This window comes from Staurois parvus, unplaced genomic scaffold (genome assembly GCF_062004578.1).
Source record: "Staurois parvus isolate SC_StPar_1 unplaced genomic scaffold, SC_StPar_1.0 ptg001435l, whole genome shotgun sequence".
NCBI lineage: Eukaryota > Metazoa > Chordata > Amphibia > Anura > Ranidae > Staurois > Staurois parvus.
The window spans coordinates 607,237-622,207 of NW_028319231.1; the positions used below are offsets into that span (position 1 = coordinate 607,237).

The 14,971-nt window shown below is 43.4% G+C and overlaps 1 protein-coding gene across 1 annotated transcript in view; it reads left to right on the top strand.

The window, feature by feature from the left end:
• The window catches only part of LOC149435985 (NACHT, LRR and PYD domains-containing protein 1b allele 3-like), a 39,452-nt gene extending 24,884 nt beyond the window's left edge, over positions 1–14,568 (top strand). Inside the window, exons 8-9 of the mRNA XM_089662188.1 lie at positions 4,699–4,746; positions 13,468–14,568. Of these exons, the coding sequence (XP_089518314.1) occupies positions 4,699–4,746; positions 13,468–13,739 (320 nt within the window). The 3' untranslated portion in view covers positions 13,740–14,568. The remainder of the gene's footprint in view (positions 1–4,698; positions 4,747–13,467) is intronic.
• Positions 14,569–14,971: the final 403 nt, after the last annotated feature.

The window sequence follows — 14,971 nt, forward strand, 5'->3', positions numbered from 1 at the left end:
GTAACGCACGTGGTCAGAATAGCACAACTCCCAGTGTACACAGGATGTCTTTTGGCACACTGACCTGCAGGCATGCAGCCTTGTGCTCATTTTTTAAATATATTCTTCAGATTTTTTTTAACATAGAAAAAATAATTTTTACATATATTTTTAAATGCATTCCAAAAATGTAAATTTGTATTTTTAAAGACATACAGTATATTTGAAATGTATTTAAAAAAAATATTTTTTGGATATTTTGTAATAAAACGCATTTCAACATACAGTGTGTGTGTATAAATAAATATATATATATATATATATATATATTTGTATATTTATTGCAATATATTTTGAAATATATTGAATATGGTCAAAATTGTAGCATTTCAAATATATGTCAATATTAGAGATGAGCGAATCGAACCAGGCGAAGTGTAATTCGTTTCGAATTTCAGGAAAAATTCGATTCGTGCCGAATCCGAATATTAGCCAACTTCGGATGCACGAATCAAATTTTCCCCGATCTTCCGATTTTCATCCCTTCTACAGCCGGCAAAAAGTGTCCCTGCAGAGCTCCGCTATTTCTGACAGTTCTCTGACAGTTCCTTCACATTTACAGCTGTTGAAACATTGTATCTATTTGTTTCCATTTATGGTAACAAATAGATACAATGTTTCAACCGCTGTAAATGTAAATGAACTGTCAGAGAACTGTCAGAAATAGCGGAGCTCTGCAGATACACTTTTTGCCGGCTTGGAATTCTTCTTATTTTCATCCTACTTCTTCTTCTTCTTCTTCATCCTCATCCTCATCCTCTTCTTCTTCTTATGAGGATGAGGATGAAGAAGAAGAAGAAGTAGGATGAAAATAAGAAGAATTCCAAGCCAGCAAAAAGTGTTTCTGCAGAGCTCCGCTATTTCTGACAGTTCTCTGACAGTTCATTCACATTTACAGCGGTTGAAACATTGTATCTATTTGTTTCCATTTCTTCTCCTTCTCCTTCTCCTTCTCCTTCTCCTTCCTCATCTCCAAGGGCATTTAAATTAAAGGTACAGTGTTCTGCACTAATATAAAGGCTCTCTGAAGCCTAGAAACCCTTTTTATAAGTTAAATTCGCAGCGAATAAATTCGCATGGAATCAAATTTATTCCACAAATTCGGCGAATCAGCCGAATCGAATTTTTGAATAATTCGCTCATCTCTAGTCAATATATTTGGGAAGAATTTTTTTAAAAAGACTCGTGAGCCAATATAGTGACTTTCACCTTCAAAATGTGTAACAAAATAGAATATACTATTTTTAAAAAATGAATAAAAACATAAAATAAACCAAAAATAAAAATCAATATGTGGTTCGCAAACACTTCACACCCAACTCATATAATAGTGTATATAATAGTAAATAAATAAAGTATTGTGCTGCGCTCCCTAAAAACAAAAACAGCATGTGCATATATATCAATATCCAGAAACATACAATAACCATCTTAATTGTGTTCCACTAAAAATCCACCATGCAGCAAAAACATCCCAATATAATACACAAAAAATCCTCATACAAAAAAATCACCCACGCATCAAAAAACATCCCAGTGTAATGAACAAAAGTCCTCTTTCCCATAAATCAGCTTCGATCAAATGGATTAATTCCGGGTTTCCAAGTTCCTTATAGCAACACTGCTGCTCTATTCTGCGCTCACCTCAATTCATAGCCTATCAGGCTAATGAACGCAGTTTATCCCACATGAGGATGAAGGATCCCTTGGATGACCACCACCTTCTTTGGATCTCTCCACACTTCAGTGTTCCTGATTAACCACCTGGATACTTAATCCTCTTCTATGGACATACGGATAAATGGATATAATCTGCCTCTTCCACCCCTCCTGGGGAATGAATCTCCTAACGATTGCTCCAGCAATCTCCACATGTATGGTAATAAAGGGAAACAAAGAATAGCGCTTTATCCTTTTAAAACACTTTATTGCAAAACTAAGTTTGCCACACTCACATTGTAATAGATAAAAACAAGCCCATCAGTAAAAATAGCCATCAGTGTGTATCACACTCTCTCTCAGTACTCGCCGTATCACAGCAAAGCCGATCGAACGCGGTGACGTCAGAGCCCCTCCCCTACGCGTTACGCCTCCGGTCACGTGGCTTCATCAGGGGGAATTGATCAATTGATATATATGCACATGCTGTTTTTGTTTTTAGGGAGCGCAGCACAATATTTGGGAAGAATACTTTTAAAATATATTTCATATATTTTTTTTTTCCATGTGGGTAGGCAGTAAATCCACAAGAGGTAATGAGTAATCCCTTAAAGTCCATGATTTTGGCAGTAATCCACAAAAATCGGTAAGTACATGACTGGCATCTATAAGTCCATCTATAAGTCCACATAGATCCACAGGCTCCAGACCCCAGTGGGAACCCCGACTGGGCTCCTCAGAAGGGGGCACGGACCAACAGAGTAATGTCTACATCTTGGCAATGGGTGCACAAATGAGCCCCTATTTATATGGTGTGACCTGTAGGGGGCGGTAACCCTTTGAAAAAGAGCTGGAAAACCTAGCCAGCAGAAATTAACTCTTTCTTCTCAGATCCACCAGCCTAGCAGGTCAACCAAGGACAAATATTGTGCACAGTTATATTGTAACATTTGGTCTGTATACATGAACACAGTTGACCCCAGAGCTCAAACACAGCAAAAGAAAACCATTTAGCCCTTTGGAAGCATCTGCTTACAGGTATATAAAGCAGCATTTGGTTCATTTTTTTTACCTTCCTCATACTTCCACTTCAGGAAAATACAAATATGATTTTAGAAGAAAAAGTTGAAACAAGTCTATACATTAGCACTTAGATAGTGTTCCCTGCTCACTCAGAATGTTGCCTGTGGTGTTAACCGCTTCCCGTTTGCCCTATAGCAGATATACTGCTACAGGGCGGCAGGGGTGCGCAAAATCTTGTATATATATGTGATTTTGCATTTCCTTGTAGGGGGCACTCGGATTAGTGATTATTATTAGCACTGATCACTGTATTGATATCACTTGGGATGTCAGTGACACCAAGTCAGTTCCCCCCCAGTGTCAGAATGTCCGTCGCAGTCCCGCTATAAGTCGCTGATCACCGCCATTACTAGTGAAAATAAAAAAAAAATCCCAGTATCTATACCGCCATTTGTAGACGCTATAACGTTCACGCAAACCAATTAATTTACACGTATTGGGATTTTTTTTTAGCAAAGACACGGAGCAGAATACTTTTTTGCCTAAATTTATTGTCAAATTTGATTGTTTAAATTTTGTTACTGGACATGTTTAATAGCAAAAAGTCAAAAATGTTGTTTTTTTCTCAAAATTGTCATCCTTTTTGTTTTTTGTTTTTTAGTACACAAAAAAAGGCACAGGCAATTAAATACCACCGAAAGAAAGATCTATTTGTGGGAAAAAAAATTAATTGAGTGCAGCATTGCATGACCGTACAATTGTCAGTTAAAGTAATGCAGCGCCATAATGCAAAAAATGGCCGGGTCAGGAAGAGGGGGAAATCCTCTGGAGGGATTTTTTACTGGACATGTTTAATAGCAAAAATTCAAAAATATTGTTTTTTTTCTCAAAAATTGTCGCTCCTTTTTCGTTTATAGCGCAAATAAAAAAAAATAAAAGGCCTAACTTTCTGATGAAATTTGATTTTTAAAATTTTTTTACTGGACACGTTTAATAGCAAAAAGTAAAAAATATTGTTGTTTATTTTTTTTTTTCAAAATTGTCGGTCATTTTTTGTTTATAATGCAAAAAAATAAAAAACGCACAGGTGATCAAATACCACTGAAAGAAAGCTCTATTTGTGGGAAATAAAGGGCATACATTTAAATTGGGTGCAGCGTTGCATGACCGCGCAATTGTCAGTTAAAGTAACGCAGCGCCATAATGCAAAAAATGGCCTGGTCAGGAAGGGGGGGGGGGGGGGGATCCTCTGGAGGGATTTTTTACTGGACATGTTTAATAGCAAAAATTCAAAAATATTGTTTTTTTTCTCAAAAATTGTCGCTCCTTTTTCGTTTATAGCGCAAATAAAAAAAAATAAAAGGCCTAAATTTCTGATGAGATTTGATTTTTAAATTTTTTTTACTGGACACGTTTAATAGCAAAAAGTAAAAAATATTGTTGTTTATTTTTTTTTTCTCAAAATTGTCGGTCATTTTTTGTTTATAATGCAAAAAAATAAAAAACGCAGAGGTGATCAAATACCACTGAAAGAAAGCTCTGTTTGTGGGAAATAAAGGGCATACATTTAAATTGGGTGCAGCGTTGCATGGCCGCGCAATTGTCAGTTAAGTAACGCAGCGCCGTAACACAAAAAATGGCCTGGTCAGGAAGGGGGGGAATCCTCTGGAGGGCGAGGGGTTAAATACCCTCCTGTGGCATAAATACCCTCCTGTGGCAGCCCCCCCCCCCCCACTATAAGAAGTGAGGACAGGTCTTGGTGGTAACAATCACTTGGCACTCGAAGCTCCATTAGTCCTGGGATACAGTGGATATAGCAGATCCAGCATTTAAAAACTCAGTAGCAACCTACCTTTTGATTGATCTTCTTCTATATATTAGGAATGATCCATGTTGTTCTTGTATATGTGAACATGTAATAGTTGATAGGAAGCTGTAAAAACTGCCTGATAATATTGTAATGTTTCATATTTTCAGGCGATCTAGAAGACGAAACAGCCAGGGTGGGACATTATATGGAGACCGGTATGTTTCAACTTCCATTGTCACAGAACTTGGTGTGAAAATAATTTATAGAAAAATAGAAGATTGATGGCAGAAAAAGACCAAGTGGTCCATTGTGCCTGCCTGGGTGGGGTGGGGGTGTTGGTTTTTTCTTTTTGTTTTCTTTCACTTTTTTCCGTGGAAAGATCTACAGTACATGTGTACCAAGCATGTTTAAATCTGCTTACTGCTGACTCACTCTCTCTACTGGAAATTTATTCCAAGCATCAACTACTCTTTCGGCAAAATGATACTTTTTAAGATTAGTTTTGAACTTTTCTAGCTTGAGTTCTTCTTCCTGTATTCTTGATATTTAGAGGAGGAGGAAGGAGCACCCAGTATCCAAAGTGATAACACACTTGATGGGAAGTCATAGCGTTACTAAACCCCAGACCCCGCATTCACTATATCCGCTCTCCCCTGGATCCAGCATTCACTATATCCGCTCTCCCCTGGATCCCGCATTCACTATATCCGCTCTCCCCTGGATCCCGCATTCACTATATCCGCTCTCCCTGGACCCCGCATTCACTATATCCGCTCTCCCCGGACCCCGCATTCACTATATCCGCTCTCCCTGGATCCAGCATTCACTATATCCGCTCTCCCCTGGATCCCGCATTCACTATATCCGCTCTCCCCAGACCCCGCATTCACTATATCCGTTCTCCCTGGACCCCGCATTCACTATATCCGCTCTCCCCGGACCCCGCATTCACTATATCCACTCTCCCCAGACCCTGCATTCACTATATCCGATCTCCCCGGACCCTGCATTCACTATATCCGATCTCCCCGGACCCCGCATTCACTATATCCACTCTCCCCGGACCCCGCATTCACTATATCCGTTCTCCCCGGACCCCGCATTCACTATATCCGCTCTCCCCAGGCTCTGCATTCACTATATCCGCTCTCCCCGTACCCCGCATTCACTATATCTGCTCTCCCTGGACCCCGCATTCACTATACCCGCTCTCCCCGGACCCTGCATTCACTATATCTGGGCTCCCTGGACCCTGCATTCACTATATCTGGGCTCCCTGGACCTGCATTCACTATATCCGGTCTCCCCGGACCCTGCATTCACTATATCCGCTCTCCCCGGACCCCGCATTCACTATATCCGCTCTCCCCAGGCTCTGCATTCACTATACCCGCTCTTCCCGGACCCTGCATTCACCATATCCGCTCTCCCTGGACCTGCATTCACTATATCTGGTCTCCCCAGACCCTGCATTCACTATATCCGCTCTCCCCGGACCCCGCATTCACTATATCCGCTCTCCCCGGACCCTGCATTCACTATATCCGCTCTCCCCGGACCCCGCATTCACTATACCCGCTCTCCCCGGACCCTGCATTCACTATATCCGCTCTCCCTGGATCTGCATTCACTATATCTGGTCTCCCCGGACCCTGCATTCACTATATCCGCTCTCCCCGGACCCTGCATTCACTATATCCGCTCTCCCCGGACCCCGCATTCACTATATCCGGTCTCCCACAGTACACAGAACATGGAAATGCAATTATTTTAGTAAATATAAACTGCTAAATACCTTTTCTCATCAGCAGTATATAGCAGTCTTGTGACTGCTGTTAGTGTCCAGCAGAGCACTGGTTAAAGCTTGTAGGAGTTTTCATTCTGACTGTCTTATGAGGCTGCATAACCCCTGACCCTCTATCTGGACAGTGCTGATTGGCTCTGTGCTGATCACATGCACCCTCCCAAAGAAAAAAAAAAGCCTCTAGCCATACACACTAAACTGAGCATGTGCAGAGTTCCTCCTAGAGCTCTGTACTATAAGCAGATGGATTGGGGACAGTAGAAGAAGGGGAGAATCAGAGAAGACAGGATCAAACAGCCTTTTTTCACAATGAAGAGGATTTATTTATTTCAGGTACTTATATAGCGCCGTCAATGTACGCAGCACTTTACATATATATTGTACATTCCCATCAGTCCCTAACCCTCAAGGGGCGTACAATCTAAGGTCCCTAACTCACATTCATACATACACATACTAGGGCCAATTTAGACAGGAGCCAATTCACCTACCAGCATTGGAGTGTGGGAGGAAACCTGAGTACCTGGAGGAAACCCACGCCCAGGGGCGGGCTGACCATTCGGGTACTCGGGCACTGCTCAAGGGCCCAGGGTCAGTAGGGGGCCCCATGAGATGTCCTTGGTACCTTTCATAGTCTTTTTTGGGTGTGGTTTGAGTGTCTGTGTGAGGACACAGGGGCCCCATGATCCCCTATTGCCCGGGGGCCCCATGAGTCAGTCTGCCCCTGCCCACGCCGCCACAGGGAGAACATGCAAATTCCAGGCGGGTGGTGCCATACTTGGGATTCGAGCCCACGACCCGAGTACTGCCAGGCTGAAGTGCTGACCATGTAGCCACTGTGCTGCCCAAATTAACCCCTTAGGCTCCCCAGTGAGTATAACAACCACGCTTTCCTGCATCTACAGACCGATTATATTGTTGTGGGTTTAGTAACACTTTAATAATCATTTATCGGGAGTCACACATATAGTATACGGATCAAAAGTATTATTAAAATAATATTGTGGCTCCTATGTGTCTGTCTAACCGAACCAAAAATCAAACAATTAAAAAATAAAGAATTAACTCCCACAGTGTGCCGGCTATGTGGGTTGGCAGCTGCCCCTATAAAGTGGAAAACACTTGAAACATAAAAACTGTGAATAGGTAGGCACTAAACCAGCAATGGGCAAACTACGGCCCGGCGGACCTTTTAATCCGGCCTGCGGAGCTAGGCTGCTCTCACAGTCCGCCCTGAAGACCGGTGTAGCATGAAAATCTGTCTCCTATGAGGATCTGTCCCCCTCGACGTATCTGCGCATGTGCCGGAGATCGGCGATCGGCTGCTAATGCCTGAAACTGGCACATGCGCAGATACGTCGAGGGGGACAGATCCTCATAGGAGACAGATTTTCATGCTACACCGGAACGGCGAGAGGAACGCGCGGAGCAAAGGTAAGTGAATTGACACAGGGGGGGCTTGGGGACTTAATATGGGGGATGAATTAATATGGGGAATGAATTACTATAGGGGGGATGAATTACTATATGGGGGATGAATTACTATATGGGGGATGAATTACTATGGGGGATGAATTACTATGGGGGATGAATTACTATATGGGGGATGAATTACTATGGGGGATGAATTACTATATGGGGGATGAATTACTATATGGGGGATGAATTACTATATGAGGGATGAATTACTATGGGGGATGAATTACTATGGGGGATGAATTACTATATGGGGGATGAATTACTATATGGGGGATGAATTACTATATGAGGGATGAATTACTATGGGGGATGAATTACTATGGGGGATGAATTACTATGGGGGATGAATTACTATATGGGGGATGAATTACTATATGGGGGATAAATTACTATATGGGGGATGAATTACTATGGGGGATGAATTACTATATGGGGGATGAATTACTATGGGGGATGAATTACTATGGGGGATGAATTACTATGGGGGATGAATTACTATATGGGGGATTAATTACTATGGGGGATTAATTACTATGGGGGGTGAATTACTATGGGGGGATGAATTACTATGGGGGATTAATTACTATGCTTACTATGGGGGAATATTACTATACTTACTATGGATGACACATACACATCATTCATCTACTCTTGGTCCGGCCCCCGGGTCCAATATATGAACCCATTGCGGCCCTCAAGTCAAAAAGTTTGCCCACCCCTGCACTAAACCAACAAAATGCAACAGAATTAAAAATGCAAAAGCAAAGCATCTCTCTACATCTAATAATGCACGCCAATAACAAATGAAATGTGATAATACATAATTCCTGTGACATCCAGCCAATAACATACATCCAACATTTATAGAAGTGATAATAAAGCAATCATGATGTAGATAGTAACAGTCCCATAGAAGTCTGTTGCTGTGAAAAAAGATGTACGCTTTCACCACGTGGAGACGAAATAAGTGAATTTCACGCTCACCAAAGATAATTGACCCCAATTAAGGTGGTCAACAGTGGCGATCTGACAACTTATTGTGCCCCCGGGCAATAAGGGATCTTGGGGTCCCTGTGTCCTCGCCCACACTCAAAGCACACCCAAAAAACCCTATAAAAAGGTACCAGGGGCATCTCATGGGGCCCCCTACTGACCCCGGGTGCTCAAATAGTCAGCCCGCCCCTGGTGGTCAAGCAGCGCATTTGTTATATTGGAATAGAAGACCAGCAGTGGGCTCTCCTGGGATATCCATCCAGGTTGTCAGCAGATCTTATGTGCTGCCCTAGTAGAACATTCGCAAGATTCCAAAATGTAGCAGTAATAACAGGGTTCTATGCACCAGGCTCTCCTTACCATGAAGGTAATGCTGCACAGAGCTTTTCTCATCAGCAGTATATAGCAGTCTTGTGTCTTCTATCAGTGTCCAGCAGAGCACTGGTTAAAGCTTGTAGGAGGAGTTTTTATTCTCTTGTAGGGGGATGCAGAACCCCTGGCCTTTGTCTGGCCAGTGCTGATTGGCCCTGTGCTGATCACATACACTCTCCAAGCAAAAAAAAAAAGAAACCTCTCTAGCAATACACACCAAGCTGAGCATGTGAAGAGTATCTCCACAAGATATGTCATATCAGGAGATAAGAGGGGGACACTGGAAGAAGGGGAGGATTCATGGCAAGGCATTCATGGCAAGGAGTACTCTGGGAACCCTGATTTATAGTGGATGTAAAGGCTCAAGGTTTTTCACCTTCATACATTCTATGCATGAAGGTAAAATCCCTTCTTTGTGCAGCATCCCCCCCTGCCCGGCCCTAATACTCACCTAAGCCCCCTCTCGATGCAGCAATGTGCACTGGAGTCTTGGCTATCCTGGGACTCCCTCTCCTCATTGGCTGAGACAGAAGCGGGAGCCATTGGCTCCCACTGCTGTCAATCACAGCCAGTGAGCCAATGAGAAGAGACAGGGGGCGGGGCTGAGCCACCGCTCCATGTGTGAATTGACACACAGAGCACTGTAGCAAGTTGCGTTCTGTGGGAGCACCTGACAGGAGGGAGGGGCCAGGAGAGCCTGCGGGGAACTTGAGAAGAGGAGGATCCAGGCTGCTCTGTCCAAAACCATTGCACACAGCAGGTAAGTATAGACCAGGGGTGGACTGACCATTTGGAAACTCGGGCACTGCTCGAGGGCCCGGGGTCAGTAGGGGCCCCATGAGATGCCCCTGGTACCTTTTTCATAGGCTTTTTTGAGTTTGGGCAAGGACACAGGGGCCCCATGAGTTGTCAGTCCGCCCCTGGTATAGACATGTTTGTTATTTTTTCTTAAAAAAAAAAAAAAAAAAGCCTTTAGAATCACTTTAAGAGGGGCTCTGATGTAAGGGGGAACTCTGTGGACTCTGGTGTAAAGGGGAACTCTGATGTAAGGGGGTCTCTGCTCTCCAAAGCCCACAGAGCTTCCATTTCATCTGAGTCTCCCTTTACAGTACAGTCCATAGAGTTCCCCCTTACATTAGTGTACTCATGGGCAGGAGAGAGAAGGGAGGGAGTAGGGACACTTTGGTCACCTTGGTTGGTGAGCTCACTCACCCCAGGAAGGAGGCTCAGGCAGTCTGAACATTTCCTCCATGATCTAGTTGGGGGCTACTGGGCTTCCCCTTCCATTTATCCCCTTTATGAGACACAGTACTGCCAGGGATTGGAATGTGGATGGGACCTCAGGCACACACATGAGCAGAGGAGCGGGGGGAGGAGGAGGAGTAGACCCTGCCCTCTCTCCTCTCCGATTCATGTGAGGTTGGGTGGTGAGCCGTCAGTGTTGGGTCTGGGCAGTGAGATAGAGAGTATAATAGATACTCTCTGCTTATACCTGCCGTCAGTAACCCTGTCGTGGAGCCACAGTCTGGGCCTTCGGAGCCCCCCCGCAGTGGCGGAATGCCAGGGCCTAGTCGCGAGCGAGACCTTTGTGACCCTGGTAGTTCCACCACTGTCCACAGCAAATACTGACTTTACATCACTTATATTTATGGTAATGTTTTTATGCTCTTGCCAGGAGGGAGAGGCGTACTCCCCCGAAATGTGTTGGATTGATCTGTTTTTGTGTGACTCTCAGTAAATGACTGCTAACTCCCCATCAAGTGTATCACTAGGTGTGCCTTCCTCCTCATCTATATACCATTGCCACTGAAATGATATCACATTCACACATTCAGTTAAGAAGCAGCCCACACCAACAAAGGGAGCTAAACATCACCATTCATCCATTGAACCACCAAATACTGATTCAGAGCACCTGAACCAGTCCAGTGTGGTTCTTAGCTCCAACCAACCATATTTTTTATTTATATTGATGGCTACAAGACGAATATAATCTGCACACAGCTTTATATTGAAAATACTGCCCTCCTGAGCCTTCTTCACACTCATCATATATTCTAAGGGTTTCAATCGTGTCTCCCCTTTCCCTTCTTTCTTTAAGACTGTGCAGGAAGGTAAAAAACCCTTCTGTGTTCAGCTCCCGCCACAACCCCCCTAGTACTTACCTGAGCCCCATTATGATCCAGCAATTTGCATGAGAGCCTCTGCTCTCCTGGGTCTCTCCCTCCTCATTGGCTGAGACAGCAGCGGGAGCTACTGTCGATCACAGCCAGTGAGCCAAAGAGGAGAGAGCCTAGGGGTGGGGCTGAGCCACGTCTGTGTGTGAATGGACACACAAAGCAGCGGCTCAGCAGTGATCCTGCCTGGGTGCCCCCATAGCAAGTGGCAATGTACTGTGGCCCGCTATGGGGGCACGTGTCGGGAGGGAGGGTCTGGAAGTGCTGGCTGGGGATCCCAAAAGAGGAGGACTGGGGCTGCTCTGTGCAAAACCATTACACAGAGCAGGTCATTCTAACATTTTTGTTATTTAAAAAAAAAAAAATCTGCATTTACAATCACTCTAAATTGGATCATCTAATTCACAGTTTGGGTGAATAAACAGGGTGTGTGTTCATATTACCAAATGACATTATTTTAGCTAAAAAAAAAACTCGCTCATATAAATAAATGTGGCTTTTGGTTTCCTTATATGACTCAGTCTCCACGCACACTGGGGGGGCGTTTTGATAACACTGGTAATGTTAGCTGCGTAAAGTCACGTTAAAAACCAGAGTTTTTCACCTTTTTTTTTAGCGTTTTTGCATTGGCGTTTAGTGGCGTTTTCCCGCGTTTTGTCTGCTTTTGCGTTTTTTTAGCATTTTGTTTTTTAAATATTTTTTTCGGTCAAAAAAAGTCCAAAAACGCTGGTTTGCGGAGTTTTACTGCGTTTTACCGCATTTTGCCATGTTTTTCAGTGTTAGCCCTCATGCACACTTGACATTTTTACAGCGGCTGTTTTTGGCTTTTTACATTTATTTCTACAGCCAGTAAACCCCCCAGCATGTTATCCATACACACACAGACTGCAATCAACATTTTTTGACAGGGGCATTTTTTGATTGGAAAAAACCCAGAACTAGTGGGTTTCTAGAGGAGTTTTTTTAGCTGTAAAAATGCTCTAATGCTGAAAAATGCGGTAAAATGCAGTAAACCATTGCCTACTGGCGTTTTTGGACTTTTTTGACCCAAAAAACACCCCTAAACGCTAATGCAAAAACCCTGAAAAAAGCTGAAAAGGTTTTTAACGTGTGTGACGGGAGTGACTTTAGGGGGTGAGGGGACCCCTGTATCAGCTCCCCAGATTCCTCTTATGTGTAACCCACCCTATGCCTGTTAGGGGTACAGGGCGGTCTGTCCTAGTATTGTGTGGACATGTATAGGTGGGGTGGGGGGTTGTCCATTGTTCACTGCCATGTGGTTGTCCCATTGTTCTATTGTGTCTTGCTTGCCAGCAAACTATTTTGGGATGTATGTGTTCCTGTATTGTCTACTGCCATATGGTGTATCCCTTTGTTCTACTGTGTGTCTTGGTTTGGTGGGGGGTGTTTCCGGCAGCTCTTCCCCCCGAGGGGATGACTTGCTGATGTGTTTCCTGTTCCTGGTTGTATTTCCCCGCCCTGTGTATATATCTTGTGTTTGTGTTAAAATAAAGCAGTTCTACTTCCTGTCTTAAGAAGTCGGGTGGTATCTATTTCCTGCTCGGTCAGCGGTGGGGTCCGGGGATCTGTGTTCGGACAGGGAAGCAGAAATACCCTAGTGCAGTCGGGGTCCGGTTCCGTTACAATGTGACTTTACACAGCTAATGTTACCAGCATTATCAAAACGTCCCCCCTCAGTGTGCATGAGGACTTATCCTGAATGGTTTAGCTACCCTAATTAAGGTCCATTGTTTGGAAGATCCTTATCAGCTGTTTTGGTGATCTGGAGGCGGATTTGAGTGACCGGCTTTCTGGACTGTTTAACAAAGCGCGCTTGACCACTTGAACAGGGGAGTCAAGCCTTTCTGGTAAGCCTTCTGTAGTAGTGGTTGGTGACGCCACAACTGTCCTTGGATTTCTTTTGTTTCATCACAGCCTCTAGGACTTTTATTTTATTTTTGGTTGGAATGTTTGTTTGACACATTTTTCACTGTTTTCTTATGATTATTTGTAACTTTTTAAGCGCTGCACTTTTATGTATTCATTGCAGAAACCTGCATGATATTATAGATAAAAGGTGATTTACTTCATGCAATTCTTCTTATACACAGATGGGTCTGAGAAACATTTTGTGATGAAGTATAGAGCGGAACTGATACTTAAAATAGATCCTATTGGGCCGGTCATAGATAACCTGTTAAAACGAGAAAATCTAACACATGAACAAAAAAATCATGTGCTCAACAAATCAACACCCGAGGAGAAGATGAGAGCCTTGTATGATTACGTGAGATGCTGGGGAGAAAAAGACATGGAGGCATTCCGTGAAGTCCTCAAAAAATGCTATCCCAAGATCATCAGCGATCTGGAGAAGAAAAGCTAAACACATAAAATAGAGCGATATGTGGTCGGCCATCTTTCGGGAAAAAAATTAACTATCTTTATTTCTACTTGTAAACCCTCTAATCTGAACATTGAGTTATCTAGACTGCATGTTACTCAATTTTCTGTCTTCATACAGATTATGATTACACACTCACTGGACACTTTATTAGGACCACCTTGCTAGTACCGGGTTGGATCCCCTTTTGCCTTCAGAACTGCCTTCATTCTTCGTCGCGTATAGTCAACAAGGTGTTGGAAACATATCTCAGAGATTTTGTTCTTAGCTGACAGGAGTGGCACCCAGTGTGGTCTTCTGCTGCTGTAGCCCATCTGCTTTAAGGTTGGACATGTTGGACGTTCAGAGATGGTATTCTGCGTACCTTGGGTGTAACGAGTGGTTATTGGAGTTACTGTTGCCTTTCTATCATCTCCAACCAGCCTGCCCATTCTCCTCTGACCTCTGACATCAACAAGGCATTTTCCTCCACACAACTGCCGCTCACTGGATATTTTCTCTTTTTTGGACCATTCTCTGTAAACCCTAGAGATGGTTCTGCGTGAAATTCCCAGTAGATCAGCAGTTTTGAAATACTCAGACCAGCCCGTCTGGTACCAACAACCATGCCACATTCAAAGTCACTTAACTCCCCCTTTCTTCTACATCTTGATACTCAGTTTGAACTTCAGCAAATTGTCTTCACCACATCTAGATGCCTAAATTATTAAGTGTTATTGCATGTTCTTATTATTATAGCCAAATTTACCCCCCAACTCCTCCCACAGTTTTTACACTACATAGACAGTAATATACCGAAACGTGCGGATTGTTCCCGATTGGTGTGCTATTCCTTTGTGGAACGTTTCGCCGAATGGTTCACGAAATATCAGCGTTTTTGTGGTGAAATTGGTCCCATAGGAATGAATGGCGCAATGTTCAAAACTAGAGTGTGAGCTGAAAAATCAGGACATGATTTCTAAACTGCCATCACTTCCTCATTTTCAAGCCCACCTACACAAATCTTATATCAAAACGTTCAGCTATCCCTGCTGCCACTAAAAATGTCCACGGCTAAGCCATAGTCCTGATAGCTTTCACAATATGACCATTTGTTTGCAACTTACACCGCCCATTGACATTCATTGAAACTCCACTCTAGCCACCTCAAATTTGAAGAACAATTTCTAAACTGTGACTGTGCCTTCATTTTTAATATTTCAGAGACATACTAT